This window comes from Ranitomeya variabilis, chromosome 5 (genome assembly GCF_051348905.1).
Source record: "Ranitomeya variabilis isolate aRanVar5 chromosome 5, aRanVar5.hap1, whole genome shotgun sequence".
Lineage (NCBI taxonomy): Eukaryota > Metazoa > Chordata > Amphibia > Anura > Dendrobatidae > Ranitomeya > Ranitomeya variabilis.
Genome location: NC_135236.1, coordinates 138886702 through 138905892, shown reverse-complemented (window position 1 = coordinate 138905892; position 19191 = coordinate 138886702). Strand labels below are relative to the sequence as shown.

Sequence of the window (19191 nt, the reverse complement as noted above, 5' to 3'; positions counted from 1 at the left end):
GCGCATTTTTGAGCGCTATTTTGCGGGCGCTTTTCAAAAATGCGCAATGTCATTTTCGTCTGCCGGCAAAGTGAATGAGAAATTCACTTTGCCGTTCAGACACACCGCAAAAAAACGCGGCGCTTTTGTCTGCAAACACGCCGGCGTAAAAAGAATTGACATGTCAATTCTTTACGCAGCGGCGTGTCTGCGTATCCCCCTAGGGCCCCATATTACCTTCCACACACAGCGCCTTTGTCCTGGGTGTCGGCGTCTTTGTACGGAGGGGTTGACACCCAGGACCGGACGTGACGTCGGACAGGAAGAGGGAAGCCCCCGCCCCCCAGTGAAGCAGCATGGAGTCCTTCTGTGTGTGTGTGTGTGCGTGTGTGTGCGTGTGTGTGTCCCCATGCGACGCTAGTGCCACCATTGTGCTAAGTCGCCGTATGGGACTACTACTCCCATCCGGTATTAGGATGGGAGAGTTGTCCCTGTGTCCGGCGACTTAGCACAATTGTAAAGTTACACAAAACACCTACACACAATACACATACATGACACACAGTACATACAACATATAACACAGAGTATATACTCACCAACAGCACACTTGTAGGCGAAGCCCTCGATCCTCCAGGAAAAAATCCAAAAATAATAAACCAAATTCATACTCCCTGTCCGCAGAATCCATAAAACGAGTGTCCCACGCCGATCGGCTGCTCTCCGGCGATACACTGCCAGGAGCGAAGCTCCTAGCAGTGTATCGCGTACTGTTCCGGAGTTCAATGACTCCGGCGTCTCGGTTAACAGCAGTACAGCTGCGTTGAACTTTCCCACGCAGCACTGCCGTTAAGCGAGAGTGCCGGGGTCAATGACCGCCGGTAAACTCGCTCGCGCATGCGCAGTGACACACCGACAGGAACTATGGCTCCTGTCAGTGTGTTGCTGCAGCCGTGGAGAGCAGACATATCTCTGGATGTGTCTGTTCTCCATGGAAAATCTTGATACGTGGCACTTAAATATGTGGCAATTAAATACGTGACACGTGGCACTTATACGTGATACGTGTCACTTAAATATGTGGCACTGAAATACGTGGCACGTGGCACTTTGATACGTGGCACGTGGCACTTTGATACGTGGCACGTGGCACGTGGCACTTTGATACGTGGCACTGAAATATGTGGCACGTGGCACTTTGATACGTGGCACGTGTCACTTAAATACGTGGCACGTGGCACTGAAAGATGTGGCACGTGGCACTTTGATACGTGGCATGTGGCACTTTGATACGTGGCACTGAAATATGTGGCACGTGGCACTTTGATACGTGGCACGTGGCACTTTGATACGTGGCACGTGGCACTTTGATACGTGGCACGTGGCACTTTGATACGTGGCACTGAAATATGTGGCACGTGGCACTTTGATACGTGGCACGTGTCACTTAAATACGTGGCACGTGGCACTGAAATATGTGGGACACGTCGCACAAAAAAGTTACATGTAGTTTTTTTTGTGTCGACGGTCCGCCGAAGCACGACGCATCCGTCGCACGACGGATGCGACATGTGGCAATCCGTCGCAATGCGTCGCTAATGCAAGCCAATGGAGAAAAAACGCATCCTGCAAGCACTTTTGCAGGATGCGTTTTTTCTCCAACGACGCATTGCGACGGAAGCCAAAAAACGCTAGTGTGAAAGTAGCCTAACCCTAACCCTAGCCCTAACCCTAAATTTAGCCCCAACCCTAACCCTAACCCTAACCCTAACTCTAACCCTAACCCTAACTCTAACCCTAACCCTAACCCTAATTTTAGCCCCAACTTGTCTTCTCCTGCCGGCCGGCAGATGGCAGCAGATGGCGGGCGCACTGCGCATGCGCCCGCCATGATGAAAAAGCCGGCTGGCAGGAGAAGACAGAAGAGGACCCAGGGACCCCGGGTGAGTATGTTAGGGTCCCCGAATCCCCCTATTTCTCTGTCCTCTGATGTGCGATCACATCAGAGGACAGAGAAATAACTGATCGCTTTTTTTTTTTTTTTTTTTTTGCGGTCGCCGGTAAACTGTTAATTACCGGCGATCGCAAAGCAGGGGTCGGTGCAAATCGACCCCGATCATGTTCTTTGGGGTCTCGGCTACCCCCGGCAGCCGAGACCCCAAAGAACATCCGGGTGCCGGGCGGCGGGCGCACTGCGCGTGCGCCCGCCATTTTTTCCCGGAAAAAAGATGGCGGCGCCCATGGGGAGACACGAGGAGCACCGGGGGAGGTAGGTAAGTATTGGGGGGCTATTGGGGGCCATCGGGGACCACATTTCTCTGTCCTCCGATGTGCGATCACATCGGAGGACAGAGAAATTAAACGGCAAATCGCGTTTTTTTTTTTTTTTGTTGCGACCGCCGGTAAACGGTTAATTACCGGCGATCGCAACTCGGGGGTCGGTAAAAACCCCCCGAATCATGTTCTCTGGGGTCTCGGCTACCCTCGGCAACCGAGACCCCAGAGAAAATCCGACTCTGGGGGGCGCTATTCACTTTTTCCACAGCGCCGTTAATTAACGGCGCTGTGGTTTAAGTACCCTTAGCGGCCGCCGTTAAAAGGCGTATCGGCGGTCGTTAAGGGGTTAAGATGTGGTCAGTGGTCCCCACCTGCAGAACCACTCCTTTACTGAGTGTGTCTTGATAATTGCCAATAATTTCCATCTGTTGTCTATTCCATTTGCACAACAGCATGTGAAATTGATTGTCAAACAGTGTTGCTTCCTAAGTGGACAGTTTGATTTCACAGAAGTTTGATTTACTCTGAGTTATATTCTGTTGTTTAAGTGTTCCCTTTATTTGTTTTGAGCAGTGTATATAGTATGGCTGGACATCCAAATGAGACGATCACCTGCAGGAAATACCAGCAGGGAGAAATTTATAAAGTATATATCCGAAAGGTGATTCGGCAGACAGATGAGTAAATGAAAACACCGATTACCCTATTATCTAAACACGCGGAAAAAAGGTTTATTTGCTGTAAGAAGCTGACCACAAAGCAGAGGCTCAAGGCTTCGAACCCAGGCGTATTACACAGCCCCTTGGATGTTACCCTTAGTGATATGGAACCCAGTGAACATTTATCACCTATGCTGTGATTACATGATAAATGTATGTTGTGTGGAAGATGCCTTTAAGTGTGAATAGTTTCTGTATAGCTCAATCTTATATTTTTTTGCATTATTTTTGTTTTAAATTTTGTCTACACAGGTGGATCCTTATCCCGAAAATCACACTGGATAAAAAAGCAATGCCTCATTCATCCTAAAGGGACAAAGCCATCATTCTAAATCTTTTTACGAATATTTTCATAGTTCTTTGTTCAACAAGTGTTGATAATGTTAAAGATGTAGCAGGAGTTAAACAAAACTGTGAGGCGCGCTATGAATTAAACATGCTATAGAGCCCCTGCACAATGTACAGGGTGGGCCATTTATATGGATGCACCTGGATGGGTCGTGTATATGGATACACCTAAATGAAATGGGAATGGTTGGTGAGGTCAACTTCCTGTTTGTGGCACATTAGTATATGGGAGAGGTAAAATCTTTCAAAATAGGTGGTAACCATGGCCGCCATTTTGAAGTCGGTCATTTTGGATGCAACTTTATAAATGGCCCACCCAGGTGTATCCATATAAATGGCCCACGCTGTACAATTTATTGGAGCTGAAATATTAGGCAAAATGAATGAAAAAATATTTAAATGGAACCTGTCAGCAGGATTGTGCACAGTAACCCACAGACAGTGTCAGGTCGGTGCTGTTATAATAATTAAAATAATAACTGGGTGATGAAATCTGTCTTGTGGTTGTTGTTTAATCTTTATTTTCAGTTTTAAGTTAATGATATGCTTGTTCTCTGGGTTGGGCCTGTGGGGGGTCTTCATGTGGTGCCCTGATTAGGTATTCATGTGTATGGCTTCTGACAGGTCACTGATCCCTCAGTGACCTGCCCCCTAGTTAACATAATGAATATTATATATACATACTGAAAAAAATAAAAAACCTTCTGCAGGCATGTGCCAACTTCGGAGGAAAGTTTTTTTTCTCTAGCAAGATGGCGCCACCGGCACTTGCACAGTAGCAGCAATCGGATCACCTCTATCTACACCGATAGCTCCTACTGCGCAGATTCAGCGGGCACCATTTTCAAATGGATTTTTTTTTATATCAGGATAACCTCAACCATAATAATTATATGCACATTACACATGCGATTACGCTGGCGCCTGCCTGCAGAAGGGTTTTTTTTTCAACATGTATATATAATATTCATTATGTAAACTAGGGAGCAGGTTAGTGAGGGATCAGTGACCTGTCAGCAGTCTTCATTATGATTAGCTAAGCAGAGCACCTCATGGAGACCCCACAGGCCGCCCACAGGTATCATTTTAATCAGTATAATGGCGCCAATCTGACAGTGTCTGTAGGTTACTGTGCACAATCCTCCTGACAGGTTCCCTTTAATGAAAATTATATCTGTATTTATAAAGTAAATGCAGATCGTTTGCAAAAGTACAGCAGAATGGATGGCCACGTCAGAAATCCTACCCATTTCATATTAGGCAGCATAAGATGCAATGCTTATCAGGGAAAATATAGTGTAAGGCATCTGACCTGCCGAGCAGCAAAAAAAAAGGGAAATTATGCAATGTGTCAACAATATTTTTTTTTTGAAGATACCATGGAGACTGTAATTTTCAAAACAGATCTCTCATCTGATTTCATAATACAAACTCTCTTTGAATAGTTGCATAATCCGTTTTGAAACTCTTTCCATTCACTTAGCCTGACTTACAGCTGCAGCTTGCACTGAGCAGTACGATTTTTCAGCAGAAGAGCTGCCAATCATGTAAAATGGGCAGATACTTATCCCCTTCATGACCGGAGGTATTCTCGTTTTTGCTCCCCTTCTGCCCAGAGCCATAGCTTTTTTTTATTTTTTGGTCAATATGGCCATGTGAGGGCTTGATTTCTGTGGGACGAGTTGTACTTTTGAACCACACCATTGCTTTTAACATATCGTGTACTGAAAAATGGGAAAAAGTTCAAAGTACGGTGAAATTGCAAAAAAAAGTGCAATTCTTTACTAATTACAATTGTTTTTTCTTTTAATATGTTCACTAAATGCTAAAACTGACCTGACATTATGATTCTCCAGGTCATTAAAATTCATAGACAAGGTTTTTTTTTATCTAAGCGGTGAAAAAAAATCCAAAGTTTGTTAAAAAAAATGCACCATTTTCCGATACCCATGACATTTTTTGTGATCTCGGCTTGGGTGTAGGCTTATTTTTTGTGTGCCGATCTGATGTTTGTAAAGATACCATTTTGATGCCGATACAATCTTTTGATCACCCATTATTGCATTTTAATGCAATGTTGCGGTGACCAAAAAAAGTAATTCTGGCGTTTTGACTTTTTTCTCATTACACCATTTAGTGATCAGGTTAATTCTTTTTTATATTGATAGATCGAATGATTCTGAATGCGCCGATGCCAAATATGTGTGTTTGATTTTTCTATTGTTTCATTTTGAATGGGGCAAAAGGGGAGTGATTTGAACTTATAGCAATCCAGCCATGACAACCAAAGAGGTCTGCTGGAGACCTCTGGTTGTCATGCCAACCCATCGGCGACCCGTGGTCATGCGATACGGGTGCCGTTGGGCGGGATTTTCGGTGCGCTTGGAAGCGCGTGTTAAATGCCACTGTCAGAATTTGACAGCGGCATTTAACGGGTTAACAGCCATGGGAGGATCGCGATTCCTCCCACGGCTGTTAGCGGCACATGTCAGCTGTTCAAAACAGCTGACATGTGCAGTAAAAAATTTGGGCTCACCGCCAGAGCACACATCAAAGGGAGGGTGTCCAGCATCGACGTATTATTACGCCCGATGTCGGTAACGGGTTAAGTTAACTTTCAAAAATAATTATAGATCCATTGTGACATAGATTTTCAAAGTAAATACACCAACCTCTTAAAATCTAAAGATTTAGTTAATAATCTGTCAATGATCTTGACAGATCCACTTTAACCTTTTGCCGACATTTGCCTTAAAATATACAGTGAATGTCGGGTACACTTGTATGGAGCGGATTCAGGAACTAAGCCAACACCATGCATGATGGGAGCTGACTTTTTTTTATGTAGCCGACACCTGCCTCTTAACTGCAGCAATCAGAACTTGCACCAACCACTGCTATTTAACCACTTAAATTCTGTCAATTTGAAGAACGCCATTAGATTAATACTGCCTGATCCACGGTCAGCATTAATCAGACACTAGCTGACTGCAGCCAGGTATGATTTACTCTGAAATTCTGTGGAGTTTGAGTAAGAATACTTTGAATAGCCGGCCAAGGACTATGTGGTTCAGCTGACCAGTCCACAGCAAGTACCGTGATGACCTGCCTGGAATAATGTGTAAAAGCGCATTTCATCCAAACCCAAGTAAATATCAAGGACTCAACTGACTACTAGCTATTGTGCCAGAATAATTCACTGGATGGGAGAGATGGAGAGGTAGACAGATGCCATGTGATCTGGACCATCAGAGTCACATTGTACAGCTGAGGACTGGACAAGTGTTTTTCCATTTTTTCATAATATATGGAGGAAAAGATAATTTTTCACAGACTGGTGTTTTCAGCCTCTGGTATTATAATTGGTATTGAATTGATGGATGGTAAAGTGTGTTTTGGGCACCATGTGGAATACATTGAGCACATGCATTAGAGATTATACACGTTGCTGAGATATATGTTTTCAAGGATTTTACTGCTCCATTTCCTTTAATTCAAAAATACATTTGGTCCTTTGGACAGTGCATCATTTGGCATGGCATAAATCTAACTTCTTAGGTCATTTTGGGTAGGAAAAACAGGCTATTTCTGGAGTACGGTAAGTCTTACATCGTCAATACAGTATAATCGCTTACTAAGGCTGGTTTCACACATCTGTGTTTCATGGTCAGAGTATAGACTATGATGCATGGATCGGCTATGGTTCTCGTGACACAAATTCAATATCTTCTGTATACCTATGAGGCTGCCGAGTTCACATCAGGAGACACATGGCCTTATTTGGATCGCAAAACACAGATATGTGGAAACAGCAGTGAAGTAACTCAACGCTTGTGAGCCTCAATGCAAAATCTCCAATGGAGACCCCAAACTAACACAGGTCTTTACTAGAAATAGTCTTTTCACATGGAGCAAAGGGACCTTTGGGGCCTCCTTGGTCTTCAGGGTGCAGGTGTGAATGCTACCCAGCACCTATTATAGTTACGCCCATGGGAAACACCCTAAGGGCTTGCTTACACTTACAATTTTTTCTTGTGCCGATTCAGTATGAAAAAAAATTGCAGCTTTCTGCAATTGGCACAGTATCTCGCACGGTGCAAAGCCATTCAAGTCATTGGGTGCGTGCAAAACATCGGATTGCACTTGGATATCATCTAAATGCAGACCGATATACGCCGAGACAGGCAATGGAGTAGATAAAAAAATTAATGTCTCCTCCTCCTCACCTATGATCCAATTATCTCACGCAAAAGGACTGGAGCACCGAGCACTGACACTGGACTCAAGCTAGCAGCAGAGTTTGAGCCAAGATCCATTAGCATATCACTTCCAATGCTCTACGCTAATGTGACCCCAGCCTAAAGAGAAGTCTGTTAAAGGGGTTGTCAGGTATGACTGTAGACTGTATTATGAATCCCCCAGCGCACCCATAGTGTGGTGCGCAGATTTGCTGGTTTCTGAGCTGGGAACAGCGGTGATGTATGCGTTATGCCAGTGTATGGAGCATGGATGGGCTCTGGCTGAGGGTATGAATATCACATATATCACTGCCATTCCCGCTTCAGAAACCAGCGAATCCTCACAGCACATGGTGCTTGTGCTGGGTGGGAATCATAAGTCTGCAGTCACACAGAGTGACTGCAGACTTTTCATTTTAGCCTGTACAATCCCTTTAATTGTGAATTCTTCATTGTAATTAAAGTGCAATTATTTTGGCTTGATAATACCTAACATAATATAATACCTATTTAGTATTCTGAAATGTGATGAAGCTGCTTGAAACAACATGGCGATGCACACAGGGAGTACGTATGCACTGTAGTACTTGAAGACAATATGAATACATGATATTTGTCCAGTATTTCCCAAACTCCAGTCCTCACGGGCCCCACGGGTCATGTTTTCAGGATTTCCATAGTGTTGCACAGGTGAGACAATTCCTGATGCCTTGATGATACTTCCACTACTTGCGCAATACTAAAGAAATCCTGAAAACATGACCTGTGGGGTCCGGGAGGACTGGAGTTTGGGAAACACTGTATTAGTCGATGACAGCACTATACTTGCTCAGGTAGCTAAACATTGGAATTTCTTGAATGCAATGGACTAATAGAATGTACAACCTGAGATTTAAGTGTTACTAATGTGAATCCTTGTGCCTATGCGCTGTAATTGTATGTTCATGATATAGCAGAACATGGCCTTAATTGCTATAAATTTTTTGTATGTCTTAAAATAAACAGAGTTTTGTATGACCGATTACTGTGCTTGCGTGTCTCGTAGTTTATTCAGTTCTGTACCAAGAAGGAAAACACAGGAGCTGGTAAGAGTGATATTTCTCGGTTTATTATTTTATACCATTCTAAGCTTTTGGGAAAAAATACAAATAAAAAAATTTGTTTTGTTGTGTTTTTCATTTTAGATGCACCAAGATTTTAGAAGTATGGGCCTAATTTAATTAGTGCTAATTTTAATGATCTATTTAAGAGGGTGATGCTTACAGGGTAATAAGCCAGAGCACCCGTCCCCAAAGAATCGTATGAGCAAAACCCTCTTAAAAAACACCATGACAATTAGCACTAACTAAAAAAGGCCCATATGCCTGGAACCATATGGAAGATTATTCTGTTTTTCACTTTTTTTTTTTTAAATAGGGAGAAACTATAAAAAAAACTAGAGCCAAAAATTGTGCAACTTTATAGTTACATACAGTGGGTACGGAAAGTAAACTCTTTGTTTCATTGCAGCCATTTGATAAATTAAAAAAGGTGTTTTTTTTCTCATTAATGCACACTCTGCATCCCATCTTGACTGAAAAAAACAGAATGTAGATTTTTTTTAAATTTTATTAAAATAGAAAACTGAAATATCACATGTATATAGGCACTCATGTGTTCTTTAGATGAAAAGTATATTCCTCAGGCAAAATAAGTATTTTTGAGCCAAAAATAATTTATTTAAAGTTCCAAAATAATGTATTAATCAGAATAGGACAGCAAGTACAGACATCAATATTTAAATTACAACGTTTCGGCTAGCATGCCTTTCTCAAGTTAAGTCTGTTTCTGCAAGACAAAATGCAACTATTATCATAATATAGATAATTTTTTCAAAGAAAATCAATCAGACCGTCTGGTCAACATTTACTATAACACTATATATTGTGACAAAAGCGTAGTGCAAGTGGCATAAAAGGAAGACATCCCTAATAGAAGTCTGAACAAAGCAAGAGGAACACCAGTAGAGAGAGAGAGAGAGAGAGAGAGAGAGAGAGAGAGATACGGAAAAATGTATAGAAAAAAAGGAAAAAGGAAACAAAGAAAAAAAGAAACAAAAGAAAATAAGGAAAAAAGCAAAAAATGGTACTTTACTGTGAAATATGGTCTTCAAAAGGTAAGTAATCCCACTAAATCAAGGGGAGATATATTGCTGAGTCAGAGAGCGCAATACAATGAGCGTAGAACATGTAGCTGCAGCCTTAGTGTGCCAGATATACACTCACCGGCCACTTTATTAGGTACACCATGCTAGTAACGGGTTGGACCCCCTTTTGCCTTCAGAACTGCCTCAATTCTTCGTGGCATAGATTCAACAAGGTGCTGGAAGCATTCCTCAGAGATTTTGGTCCATATTGACATGATGGCATCACACAGTTGCCGCAGATTTGTCGGCTGCACATCCCAAAGATGCTCCATACAAGGCAGGATGGATCCATGCTTTCATGTTGTTTACGCCAAATTCTGACCCTACCATCCGAATGTCGCAGCAGAAATCGAGACTCATCAGACCAAGCAACGTTTTTCCAATCTTCTACTGTCCAATTTCGATGAGCTTGTACAAATTGTAGCCTCAGTTTCCTGTTCTTAGCTGAAAGGAGTGGTACCCGGTGTGGTCTTCTGCTGCTGTAGCCCATCTGCCTCAAAGTTCGATGCACTGTGCGTTCAGAGATGCTCTTAGGCCTACCTTGGTTGTAACGGGTGGCGATTTGAGTCACTGTTGCCTTTCTATCAGCTCGAACCAGTCTGCCCATTCTCCTCTGACCTCTGGCATCAACAAGGCATTTCCGCCCACAGAACTGCCGCTCACTGGATTTTTTTTCTTTTTCGGACCATTCTCTGTAAACCCTAGAGATGGTTGTGCGTGAAAATCCCAGTAGATCAGCAGTTTCTGAAATACTCAGACCAGCCCTTCTGGCACCAACAACCATGCCACGTTCAAAGGCACTCAAATTACCTTTCTTCCCCATACTGATGCTCGGTTTGAACTGCAGGAGATTGTCTTGACCATGTCTACATGCCTAAATGCACTGAGTTGCCGCCATGTGATTGGCTGATTAGAAATTAAGTGTTAACAAGAAGTTGGACAGGTGTACCTAATAAAGTGGCCAGTGAGTGTAGGTATCTTATGGCTTTTCTAATAGTCCAGAAGAATTGGGGCATGAAAATCAAAATTTTAACTCCTATATACCCAGAGGTAATATATGCTTTGGACCTGTAGAAAGACCGGTTATCAACTGTATAAATTGAAAGGGGGGAGGACGAATCCAACAAAACAACCTGAGGTCTATGATAGGTAAAAGTGCTTTATTGTGTAAGGCAGCAGACAATAACAACTGTGAACAACCATCACAAAAGATAAAAAATGGGACACAGTGACCCCTGGGTGCCTAAATAGATATAAGGTGCCTAATCATCAAGCATTAATGTAATAATAGTAAATGTATTCAAGTAAATATAACAAACAATGCAAGTGCACCATAGGTTTACATAGTAAACGATCCCATATCCAGTGCCAAGTACCCAATTCAATTATGCACAAATATATGAGATACATGGTATGAATACATCACCTGGAGAACAAGTACAGGCAGACCGGGGGTCAATGTGTCCGCCCCAATGTGCGATTCAGAACACCTTCGTCAGGGGGCGCATAGAGTGACAAACAGCACGAGTTTAAAAAGGGCCACGAACCGGAAATAAAGATTACTTTTGCTACGGAAATGAGCGCACGTCGTCAAGGTAACCTAGCAATGCTTCAGTGTCTGCGGCAAGATCCAGGTTGCGAGGATGGAAACACGTGGAGCCCCACGTGATCCAACACTCACTGGCCATAGAACATCAGCGCAACTGGAAGCTTACGGAGACGGCGCGTGCGTAGAACAGAGAAAGGGCAAGGTGCATGTGCAAATGCCCACAATGATTACAAGTGGCATAATAACAATTGGCAAAGAATAATATCACACAAGGGGCAGCAAGATGCCATCCAAGTAGTAAAATTAGTATTCATCAAAAGGTTACAAGTGCAAAACCTAAATAACAGGATAATTCTGAATATATCAACTTATTCACTTGCATCATAAAAACTGTAAATATCGCCGCTATAAATATAAAGAGATGATAAAGGGAGCAACAAGAACAAAAATGTATACATAGCAATATATTATTATGGAGAGAATAAATATTCAAGGACTATACCTCTCCCACAAGATGTACAAAAAGAAATATTCATATATTAAAGGGACACAATATACATTATACCTAATACACTTATATAGCAGAAGATAACTACCATGTTTATACAATTGTAATATTGAAGATATAGCATCAAAAAGGATCATAAACTATGCTTGTCACATCACAATAGAATAGATCACAAAAATACATTACATGTATCATAATAACGCAATGACAAACGTAAAAATAGCTCCATATCTGGAAATCTTTGCAACAGCAAATTAATAAGGTTTCGAGGAATTGACACCCTAGATGTTGGGATACGGGGTGGCAAACTCTAAACCAAATTGGCACATTTAGAATCAAGATGGATTTGGACTCTTGGAACGGTACATCCCAATGGATTAAATGAAAATCTAAGTTCTGCCCCATTCTTGTGACTGTCAGACTGTGAGGACTCTTGCGTATGTGGACGGCCATCGTATTGTTTTAATAATATTTTTTATTTTTTTCCTAGATAATATATATGCTGTATTTTAACTCGGCCATGGCTGGTTCAAATTCTTCAGTGATTGTTAGAGAAATAGAAGAAGGCCAAGTCCTGTGTCCACATAGAGATTTCCATCTATGGAGCTATTTTTATGTTTGTCATCGCGTTATTATGATACATGCAATATATTTTTGTGATGTATTCTATTGTGATGTGACAAGCATAGTTTATGATCCTTTTTGATGCTATATCTTCAATATTACAATTGTATAAACATGGTAGTTATCTTCTTCTATATAAGTGTATTAGGTATAATGTATATTGTGTCCCTTTAATATATATGAATATTTATTTTTGTACATCTTGTGGGAGAGGTATAGTCCTAGTATATTTATTCTCTCCATAATAATATACTAGCTGTTTCCAGCCAGCTAACGCTCGGCATGCTCATTGCTATCTAATTAACGCTGCTAGTGATTAAACTAAAGTAAATAATGACAACATTCAATAGCGCTTACGCAGGTGGTAAATTAAGTTAAAATGAAGTTAATAATAATAATAATAATTAAATATCAGAATAATACTAATACATTTTATTCACAGTGTAAAATCAAAAGCAAACTGGATTTGTGTGGTAATGTGTGGGGACAGAGCCTCATGTGGTAATGTGTGGGGACGCAGCCTCATGTGGTAATGTGTGAGGACGGAGCCTCATGTGGTAATGTGTGGTGTTATGACCCCAATGGCGAGGGTCTCAGAGGTACGTGGAAGTCTGCAGAATACAAAAATCCAGCTCATAGGGCAGTGGTAACTGGGTTGACCATATATCTACTCCTAACGCCAACACTAGAAGTAGCCGGGGATCATTCCTACGTTGATTCTAGATGACACGCTCCAGCCGGAGAATCTAGCTACCCCTAGTAGAGGAAAACAAAAGACCTTTCTTGCCTCCAGAGAAGGGGACCCCAAAGCTGGATAGAAGCCCCCCACAAATAATAACGGTGAGGTAAGAGGAAATGACAAACACAGAAATGAACCAGGTTTAGCACAGAGAGGCCCGCTTACTGATAGCAGAATAAAGAAAGGTAACTTATATGGTCAACAAAAACCCTATCAAAATCCACACTGGAAATTCAAGAACCCCCGAACCGTCTAACGGTCCGGGGGGAGAACACCAGCCCCCTAGAGCTTCCAGCAAAGGTCAGGATATAGATTTGGAACAAGCTGGACAAAAATACAAAACCAAAACAAATAGCAAAAAGCAAAAGGCAGACTTAGCTGATATAACTGGAACCAGGATCAGTAGACAAGAGCACAGCAGACTAGCTCTGATAACTACGTTGCCAGGCATTGAACTGAAGGTCTAGGGAGCTTATATAGCAACACCCCTAACTAACGACCCAGGTGCGGATAAAAGGAATGACAGAAAAACCAGAGTCAAAAAACTAGTAACCACTAGAGGGAGCAAAAAGCAAATTCACAACAGTACCCCCCCTTAGTGAGGGGTCACCGAACCCTCACCACGACCACCAGGGCGATCAGGATGAGCGGCATGAAAGGCACGAACTAAATCGGCCGCATGAACATCAGAGGCGACCACCCAGGAATTATCCTCCTGACCATAGCCCTTCCACTTGACCAGGTACTGAAGCCTCCGCCTGGAGAGGCGAGAATCCAAGATCTTCTCCACCACGTACTCCAACTCGCCCTCAACCAACACCGGAGCAGGAGGCTCAGCAGAAGGAACTACAGGCACAATGTACCGCCGCAACAAGGACCTATGAAATACATTGTGAATAGCAAACGACACAGGAAGATCCAGACGAAAAGATACAGGATTAAGGATTTCCAATATCTTGTAAGGCCCAATAAAACGAGGTTTAAATTTGGGAGAGGAGACCTTCATAGGAACAAAGCGGGAAGAAAGCCATACCAAATCCCCAACGCGTAGTCGGGGACCCACACCGCGGCGGCGGTTGGCAAAGCGCTGAGCCCTCTCCTGTGACAACTTCAAGTTGTCCACCACATGATTCCAGATCCGCTGCAACCTATCTACCACAGAATCCACCCCAGGACAGTCAGAAGGCTCCACATGACCCGAAGAAAAGCGAGGATGGAAACCAGAGTTGCAGAAAAAAGGCGAAACCAAGGTGGCGGAACTAGCCCGATTATTAAGGGCAAACTCAGCCAACGGCAAGAATGTCACCCAATCGTCCTGATCAGCAGAGACAAAACACCTCAAATAAGCCTCCAAAGTCTGATTGGTTCGCTCCGTCTGTCCATTAGTCTGAGGATGGAAAGCAGACGAAAACGACAAATCAATGCCCATCCTACTACAAAAGGATCGCCAGAACCTAGAAACGAACTGGGATCCTCTGTCTGACACAATATTCTCAGGGATGCCGTGCAAACGAACCACGTTCTGGAAAAACACAGGAACCAGATCGGAAGAGGAAGGCAGCTTAGGCAAAGGAACCAAATGGACCATCTTGGAGAAGCGATCACATATCACCCAGATAACGGACATGCCCTGAGATAGCGGAAGATCAGAAATTAAATCCATGGAGATATGTGTCCAAGGTCTCTTCGGGACAGGCAAGGGCAAGAGCAAACCGCTGGCACGAGAACAGCAAGGCTTAGCTCGAGCACAAGTCCCACAGGACTGCACAAATGACCGCACATCCCTTGACAAGGAAGGCCACCAAAAGGACCTGGCCACCAGATCTCTGGTGCCAAAAATTCCCGGGTGACCTGCCAACACCGAGGAATGAACCTCGGAAATGACTCTGCTGGTCCATTTATCCGGGACAAACAGTCTGTCAGGTGGACAAGACTCAGGCCTATCAGCCTGAAATCTCTGCAACACACGTCGCAGATCCGGAGAAATAGCTGACAAGATAACTCCATCTTTAAGAATACCAACAGGATCAGCGACTCCAGGAGCATCAGGCACAAAGCTCCTAGAAAGAGCATCGGCCTTCACATTCTTTGAACCTGGTAAATACGAGACAACAAAATCAAAGCGGGAGAAAAACAATGACCAGCGGGCCTGTCTCGGATTAAGGCGTTTAGCAGACTCGAGATACATCAGATTTTTGTGATCAGTCAAGACCACCACACGATGCTTAGCACCCTCGAGCCAATGACGCCACTCCTCAAATGCCAATTTCATGGCCAACAACTCCCGATTGCCCACATCATAATTTCGCTCGGCAGGCGAAAACTTCCTGGAGAAAAAGGCACAAGGTTTCATAACAGAGCAACCAGGGCCTCTCTGCGACAAAACGGCCCCTGCTCCAATCTCTGAAGCATCCACCTCAACCTGAAAGGGAAGTGAGACATCGGGCTGGCACAAAACAGGCGCCGAAGTAAACCGGCGCTTCAACTCCTGGAAAGCCTCCACGGCAGCAGGAGCCCAGTTAGCTACATCGGAGCCCTTCTTGGTCATATCCGTCAACGGTTTCACAATGCTAGAAAAATTAGCGATAAAACGACGGTAGAAGTTAGCGAAACCCAAGAACTTCTGAAGACTCTTAACCGACGAGGGCTGAGTCCAATCAAGAATAGCTCGGACCTTGACTGGGTCCATCTCCACAGCAGAAGGGGAAAAAATGAACCCCAAAAAGGGAACCTTCTGTACACCAAAGAGACACTTTGAGCCCTTGACAAACAAAGAATTTTCACGCAAAATTTTAAAGACCAACCTGACCTGCTCCACATGCGAATCCCAATCATCAGAAAAAACCAAAATATCATCCAGATAAACAATCAAAAATTTATCCAGATACTTCCGGAAAATGTCATGCATAAAGGACTGAAAAACTGAAGGCGCATTGGAGAGCCCAAAAGGCATCACCAAGTACTCAAAATGACCTTCGGGCGTATTGAATGCGGTTTTCCATTCATCACCTTGCTTAATGCGCACAAGGTTGTACGCACCACGAAGGTCTATCTTGGTGAACCACTTGGCACCTTTAATCCGGGCAAACAAGTCAGACAACAGCGGTAAAGGATACTGAAATTTGACAGTGATCTTATTTAAAAGCCGATAATCAATACAAGGTCTCAAAGATCCGTCCTTTTTTGCCACAAAAAAGAATCCCGCACCAAGGGGGGAAGAAGACGGACGAATATGTCCTTTCTCCAGAGACTCCCTGATATATGAACGCATAGCGGTATGTTCAGGTACCGACAGATTAAACAATCTTCCCTTAGGAAACTTACTGCCTGGGATCAAATCTATAGCACAGTCACAGTCCCTATGAGGAGGCAGTGCACTGGACTCAGACTCACTGAAGACATCCTGATAATCAGACAAATACTCCGGAACTTCCGAAGGCGTAGAAGAAGCAATAGACACAGGCAGGGAATCCCCATGAATACCACGACAGCCCCAACTTGAGACTGACATAGCCTTCCAGTCCAGGACTGGATTATGGGTCTGTAACCATGGCAGCCCTAAAACAACCAAATCATGCATTTTATGTAAAACCAGGAAACGTATCACCTCGCGGTGTTCAGGAGTCATGCACATGATAACCTGTGTCCAATACTGCGGTTTATTTGCTGCCAATGGCGTAGCATCAATACCCCTAAGAGGAATAGGATTTTCTAATGGTTCAAGAGTAAAACCACAGTGCTTAGCAAATGACAGATCCATAAGACTCAGGGCAGCACCTGAATCTACAAACGCCATGACAGGATAAGACGACAGTGAGCAAATCAAAGTTACAGACAGAATAAATTTAGGTTGCAAATTACCAACGGTGACAGGACTAACAACCTTAGCTATACGTTTAGAGCATGCTGAGATAACATATGTAGAATCACCACAGTAGTAGCACAAGCCATTCCGGCGTCTATGAATTTTCCGCTCATTTCTAGTCAGGATTCTATCACATTGCATTAAATCAGGTGTCTGTTCAGACAACACCATGAGGGAATTTGCGGTTTTTCTATCACATTGCACCGAATTAGGTGTCTGTTCAGACAACACCATGAGGGAATTTGCGGTTTTGCGCTCCCGCAACCGCCGGTCAATTTGAATAGCCAGTGCCATAGTATCATTGAGACCTGTGGGAATGGGAAAACCCACCATAACATTCTTAATGGCTTCAGATAGGCCATTTCTAAAATTAGCGGCCAGTGCACACTCGTTCCAATGTGTCAGCACGGACCATTTCCGAAATTTTTGGCAATACACTTCAGCCTCGTCCTGCCCCTGAGACATAGCCAGCAAGGCCTTTTCTGCCTGAATCTCAAGATTGGGTTCCTCATAAAGTAAACCGAGCGCCAGAAAAAACGCATCAATATCAGCCAATGCCGGATCTCCTGGCGCCAGCGAAAAAGCCCAATCCTGAGGGTCGCCCCGTAAGAACGAAATAACTATTTTTACTTGCTGAGCAGAGTCTCCAGATGAACAGGGTCTCAGGGACAAAAACAATTTACAATTATTCACAAAATTCCTAAACTTAAACCTATCTCCGGAAAACAGTTCAGGAATCGGTATTTTAGGTTCTGACCTAGGATTTCTGATAACATAGTCTTGTATGCCCTGCACACGAGTAGCCAGCTGGTCCACACTTGTAATCAAGGTCTGGACATTCATGTCTGCAGCAAGCATAGCCACTCTGAGGTAAAGGGGAAGAAGAAAGAAAAAAAAAAACAACTCAGAATCTTCTTTCTTATAATCCCTCTTCTGCAACGCATTAAACATTTAATACTGGCCTGGCAAACTGTTATGACCCCAATGGCGAGGGTCTCAGAGGTACGTGGAAGTCTGCAGAATACAAAAATCCAGCTCATAGGGCAGTGGTAACTGGGTTGACCATATATCTACTCCTAACGCCAACACTAGAAGTAGCCGGGGATCATTCCTACGTTGATTCTAGATGACACGCTCCAGCCGGAGAATCTAGCTACCCCTAGTAGAGGAAAACAAAAGACCTTTCTTGCCTCCAGAGAAGGGGACCCCAAAGCTGGATAGAAGCCCCCCACAAATAATAACGGTGAGGTAAGAGGAAATGACAAACACAGAAATGAACCAGGTTTAGCACAGAGAGGCCCGCTTACTGATAGCAGAATAAAGAAAGGTAACTTATATGGTCAACAAAAACCCTATCAAAATCCACACTGGAAATTCAAGAACCCCCGAACCGTCTAACGGTCCGGGGGGAGAACACCAGCCCCCTAGAGCTTCCAGCAAAGGTCAGGATATACAGTGCCTACAAGTAGTATTCAACCCCCTGCAGATTTAGCAGGTTTACACATTTTGAATTAACTTGGCATTGTGACATTTGGACTGTAGATCAGCCTGGAAGTGTGAAATGCACTGCAGCAAAAAAGAATGTTATTTCTTTGTTTATTTTTTTTTTAAATTGTGAAAAGTCTTTTCAGAGGGTCATTTATTATTCAACCCCTCAACCCACCAGAATTCTGTTTGGTTCCCCTAAAGTATTAAGAAGTAGTTCAGGCACAAAAAACAATGAGCTTCACATGTTTGCATTAATTATCTCTTTTTCCAGCCTTTTCTGACTATTTAAGACCCTCCCCAAACTTGTGAACAGCACTCATACATGGTCAACATGGGAAAGACAAAGGAGCATTCCAAGGCCATCAGAGACAAGATCGTGGAGGGTCACAAGGCTGGCAAGGGGTACAAAACCCTTTCCAAGGAGTTGGGCCTACCTGTCTCCACTGTTGGGAGCATCATCCGGAAGTGGAAGGCTTATGGAACTACTGTTAGCCTTCCACGGCCTGGACAGCCTTTGAAAGTTTCCTCCCGTGCCGAGGCCAGGCTTGTCCGAAGAGTCAAGGCTAACCCAAGGACAACAAGGAAGGAGCTCCGGGAAGATCTCATGGCAGTGGGGACATTGGTTTCAGTCAATACCATAAGTAACGTACTCCACCGCAATGGTTTCCGTTC

General features: G+C 43.5%; 1 protein-coding gene across 2 annotated transcripts in view; it reads left to right on the top strand.

Moving 5' to 3' along the window:
- Nucleotides 1-4323, top strand: part of ARRDC4 (arrestin domain containing 4) — a 96424-nt gene extending 92101 nt beyond the window's left edge. Inside the window, exons 8-9 of one of the 2 annotated variants that reach the window (XR_013215631.1) lie at nt 2830-3128; nt 3228-4323. Coding sequence is in view for 1 of the 2 variants with exons in the window: in XM_077263400.1 (XP_077119515.1) it covers nt 3228-3260 (33 nt within the window). In the remaining variant the exon portion in view is untranslated. The remainder of the gene's footprint in view (nt 1-2829; nt 3129-3227) is intronic. The other variant, XM_077263400.1, reaches the window with a different exon arrangement.
- The last annotated feature ends 14868 nt before the right edge of the window (nt 4324-19191 follow it).